The 5,000-nt window shown below is 37.7% G+C and overlaps 1 protein-coding gene across 1 annotated transcript in view; it reads right to left on the bottom strand.

Annotated features, from left to right (window-relative positions):
• LOC137969618 (probable ethanolamine kinase) overlaps positions 1-5,000 on the bottom strand; it is a 7,553-nt gene that overhangs the window by 2,381 nt on the left and 172 nt on the right. Inside the window, exons 1-6 of the mRNA XM_068815928.1 lie at positions 4,594-5,000; positions 2,593-2,735; positions 1,930-2,013; positions 1,549-1,641; positions 481-551; positions 1-37 (exon numbers count right to left, since the gene is read on the bottom strand). The exon at positions 1-37 is cut by the window's left edge and continues 37 nt beyond it; the exon at positions 4,594-5,000 is cut by the window's right edge and continues 172 nt beyond it. Of these exons, the coding sequence (XP_068672029.1) occupies positions 1-37; positions 481-551; positions 1,549-1,641; positions 1,930-2,013; positions 2,593-2,735; positions 4,594-5,000 (835 nt within the window). The remainder of the gene's footprint in view (positions 38-480; positions 552-1,548; positions 1,642-1,929; positions 2,014-2,592; positions 2,736-4,593) is intronic.

A 5,000-nucleotide genomic window follows, 5' to 3' on the forward strand; every position in this document is an offset into this window, starting at 1 on the left:
GAACTAATGCCCACATGGCCCAATAGAAATGCGCTGCCTGTACCAAGGAAAGAGATAACAAGATACAATGTTAAAATTGTTAGGACTATTAATAATTTACACTTTGTTGGTACCATTTTTAAGAGACCCACTTAAACCAGTCAGTAGCCCTTTGGAACCCTTGGGGATAAAATTTTCAACTGGGGTCACAGTTAAATCAATGTTCCACCCTAAAAGCAAGGACTTGCAAAATAATGAAATCTGAGGCACCAGCTGTGTCTGAGCCACAACACTCTGAACCATTTTGTGCACAGAACACAAATGAAACTCTTCAAGCAAGATGAGCCAATCTCCTTGTCACTCGCTCGGACTCTTCATAGTTTTACGTCGTGAACATCGTTGTAAGGTCAAGTTTGGTAAATTCCTCATCTGTTCCATTTGTGAATTTTCCTTTAAAATTATTATTATTTACTTCGTCTCACAGCTCAAATAAAATCTTACCAGTGCAAAATGATTGGCTTGCACGTAGAGCTTCTCAATCTCCATCTCTGAAATTATAGGATTGGCTTCACCTAACAAAAGGTAAAATTTAGAAACAGACAAAAAATTGATTTAACTCAGTTTAGAGAGCAGACCCACTTGTAAACAGGTGCTGGTAATCGTTATGGGTTGCAAATGTAGTCCGGTTGGTTTCTTCCCAAACACAGCCTTGATGCACTTTGTGAGTCCACAACAAGTTTTGCCCACTGTGATAACCAATGTCTTTGTCGATTAGGGTCCAAACAATGCCGAACGACATTGGACTTATTTTTTTACCACTGACAATATTCAATGTCAAAGAGAATGTTTATTTCAGAGCGTGACCAAGATCATGACACAAGGAAAGAGCAAACCTTGTCTAGCAAATAATTGTCTAGAATTGTCTTGACAATGGCTAATTAGCCAATCAGATTGTGAGATTACAAGGTATTGTGGGAATGTTTTTGTAATAATATTATTATTGGTCCGTGCCATGTGTTTGCGTTTTTTATTGGCCTGATTACTCGTTTTTTAGATATTTTTAAGAACCCACAATGTTTTTTGCAGATGGCCTTTTTAAAGAAACGAAATCTGCACTGAGCAAAGCAGAGAACCAAAAGTACAATCTACAAATAATTTTATGATACAGGCCTATACCGTGATATTATACCATACAGAAAATTGATAGAACACAAAATTAATACTCCTCCACCCTTCTGTGCAATTTTTCCAAAATGGCTGCCATTTTAGTACTCTTTTGTTTCCTTGCAAATTGGGCCTTTTGGCCTAGCTTTCAAACGTGAGATTCAAAAGAATATTTTATAATTTTATAACCCAAAAAGGCCAATTTGCAATCAAATAAAAGAATACTAAAATTGTGCCCATCTTGGAATTATAAGGTGAATTGATTATCTGAGTGTGGCAGTTGTCGAAGGTCCACAATAGTCTGCAATGATTAGCTTACTATAACTTTACATTTCAAGTAACCACTAAAATTCTCCTGTTTGAACCCCATGCTCAGCATCTCACTAGAAAACTCAATAATATTACCTCTTAGCTTTGCTGCTTCCTCAAGGTAAGTGGCAATCCACTTCAGCTGATGTTCCCGCTTTGGATACAAATTGTAGTCCACTTCGTCCACACCTGTACAGTGTACAAAGACAAAAGTTAGCAATTAAAAACACTGTCTTCTGTTCACACTTACAAATACAACCTTAGCTGTGCAGGTTAAAACATAAACTGGATTACCTTGGATTTGACTTCTCTTGTATAAACACTTTAGTGCAACCAAATGAGGTACAGAAGTTCTCATAATAATAATAATAATAATAATAATAATAATAATAATATTATTATTATTATTATTATTATTACTATTATTATTATTGTTATCATTATTATTATTGCTTTGAACAATTCAAGATTTTATACCTGCATATTCACAGAAATGATTCCCAATGTCGTGAGGCAGGAAATTCATACTAGCATACTCGTAATCAATCGACAGGACACTGTCTGAATTCAAAGAGAGCATTCACGTTAATTGTGTAGTTAATCCCTTACAACCATAATTAATTTAAAGCGTTCCAGGGATCCACAGAAGCTGAAAAATTCTAGCTGGCTATGGTCTATTTCAGCAGGTAGAATAGACCATTTTACAGTTGCGTGCTTAGTTACCTGGCCTATGAATGAAAGTGAGGCTGGAATTGACCTTGTTTTGATAGAAACCTCACTGCTTTTCTTACGTAAATTCTTACTAATTAGCATGGAAACAAAATCATTAACATAGGAAAAGGAGAGAGGTTTGTATCATAAAAAGGTCAACACCAGCCTTGATAGCACTTTTATTTGAAGGCCCAGTAACTAAGTACACTTGTACTGTAAAGAGGTCTAGTAATGGCTCTTTGCCACATCGTTGAAAGCTATGTAAAATGTCAGTTATCTAGCTCTTAGGATGGGCTTGAGAAAAAATTCAACATTTTTACATTTGTCAATTTTTAAAGTATGATTCAAGTGTTTCCCAATGACAAAACGTTTCTTCTGTTGGTTTGAAATACGAAACATGCCTTTTGTTTCTACTAATATTAAACTCACCATTTGTTTTATTATAGACAATATTAGCACAAAGTAAATCATTATGGCAGAGCACAATCGGACTGTTGTGTTTGAGCAATACACTCTTGAGGACCTCGATCTCTTCTTTGAGCTTAGCTTTACTTGGAGCTTCCCTTTCATACCTCAAAAAGAAAAAGACAGAAAAGTTATTCCTCTAAATGAAAGGCAAGAATAAATGTGTAGCTTATATACCCTTGCTTAAGGGCAAATTAGAGATGATCACCCAATTAATGGCCACACAGCAGCAGGGGTTCCATTAAAAGCCGGTTACCAGCGTTTTACCGCTGCTTATAAGGGAATCTTTGCTGATGTCATTGTTTACATACTTTTTGTTTCATTAACATACTAGTTTGCTCACAGAACGCATCACGCTATTCGCAAATTTACTTCAAAAGATAAAATTTGTCAAATTTCCAATTTTAAGCCTTTTAGCTTTGATAACAAGCCAGTTATTAGCCATCAAAAAATAATAAGTTACTGGGTGGCAAAGGTGCTGATGACCCCGTACATTCTTTTTCTCAATTATTCTGAATTTTCAAAGCATGCAATAGCCTTGTACTAATGAGGCAAAAAATGTAAAAGAAAAACTCCCATATAGGGCTTCTTACCACTGTCTGTTTACATGTTTACAACCAATGAGCAGGTTTGCATTGGGATCACAGCTTAATTGGATAAAGTAATTGAAACCCCCTGTGCAACAGGTATATCATTTTGTAATGAACTTAACCCAAATGTTGTGATCTACATATGCAATGTGTACATCATGAAACAGATGACAGATTGTGATATCATCATCATCATCATCATCATCATCATCATCATCATCATCGTCATCATCATCGTCATCATCATCATCAGTATCATTATCATTATCATTATCATTATCATCATCATCATCATTATCATTATCATTATCATTATCATTATTATTATTATTATAATTAAATGAAAGGTGTTACAATTGAACCCACTGGGAACTCAGAAAAATCCGAGCCCCAGATGGGATTCGAACCCACGACCCTTCGTGATCTAGTACCGAACCGATGCTTCAACCTCTGAGCTACTGGAGACTCTATGGTGAGCAAGGGTGAAATGTGGGAATTTGACTAGAGCTGCAACACGCAGCCACAGAGTCAAGTATCGACTGACAGCATAGCTCATAACTGCATCGCGCAGTCACATTAAGAGCATCATTGCACGATGCAGCCAACCAACCACCAAAGTGAGCGAATGTGAGAGAATGTTTCAGTCCCCCTCGAAAATAGAATTGATCAAAAGCTGTCCTCTCCCTTCTTGATTTATAAAGCAAGCATCTTAACTTGCAAAACATGGAGCTTGACATTCGAGGCCCGGTCCTTCAATGTATGAATTGTACAACAAGAGAGGTAAAATAAATTGCTGGGAATGTGATTTGTCAACAAACAAATTGATGCTAATTGTTGGCAACTTGATTATAAATGGTGTGACTTGTTTTATTTTTAGCGGACTTGATATTTTGTCACATTCGGCATAGCAGACCCTACCCTATCGTCGGATTTGAGTGTCATACCCTACAAAAGAACAATCGTCGTTGGCACCTCCTGTCTTTAGAGTTAATAAAGACCTTTTAGAGACCTTTTGAAGACTTTTTGTAGGCCAATCACTCACAAATGCTTCACCTCTTCCTTTAAACTCTTCTATCTTGTCCAAACACAATCTTTTATAGCTGTTAGCATCTTTGGCACCCAAAAAAAAAATTCACTTGAAACCTCACACTTCCAGTTCAATTTTCCCCATCCCACGCTGGCAAAGGTCAACTCCGGGGGGGAGGGGTTTTGCAGTTTCTATTTGATCGGCGCATAAGTCAAAGGGGATTTGACAGAATGCCAGAGTCCCGTTTTTTCCCACTCACTCCTCCCCCAATTCTTTCCTGTATGTCTTGCTCTCAACCAACACCTCCCGACCCATTTCTTTCAAACCCTGACTTCCCCATTATATTACCTTTCGTTCTTGGAAGAGTCTTCGAATTTGTCCGGAAGGAGATTCAAGTATTTCATCATACCGTTGAACAACATAGGTTCTGCTTTGTGGCGGGAATTTTTGTGATCTATCTCAATGGCATGAAGTCGAGCCATATGGCGCGCAACCAATGAGGAAATGTGAGGATCAGCGATTGTTTCTGTGTTAAGGACATCGCCGGCTAAAAACCCGTAGGCAAGACCATTCTCCAATGTTCCATGAACTGCGGGACCGTAACCCTTCGAAAACAAAATCTGGAAGGTTTCGAGCTCTTTTTCTCGATCTATGAAGAGCTCAGTTTTGTTTCCGAAAAGTCGGAACAGAATCATTTCGCCGGCTTCCAATCCCTCCTCGATGCATCCGATAAGCTTGTTGCTGATCCCCTCGCT

Source organism: Montipora foliosa, chromosome 9 (assembly GCF_036669935.1).
Source record: "Montipora foliosa isolate CH-2021 chromosome 9, ASM3666993v2, whole genome shotgun sequence".
NCBI classification, from domain to species: domain Eukaryota; kingdom Metazoa; phylum Cnidaria; class Anthozoa; order Scleractinia; family Acroporidae; genus Montipora; species Montipora foliosa.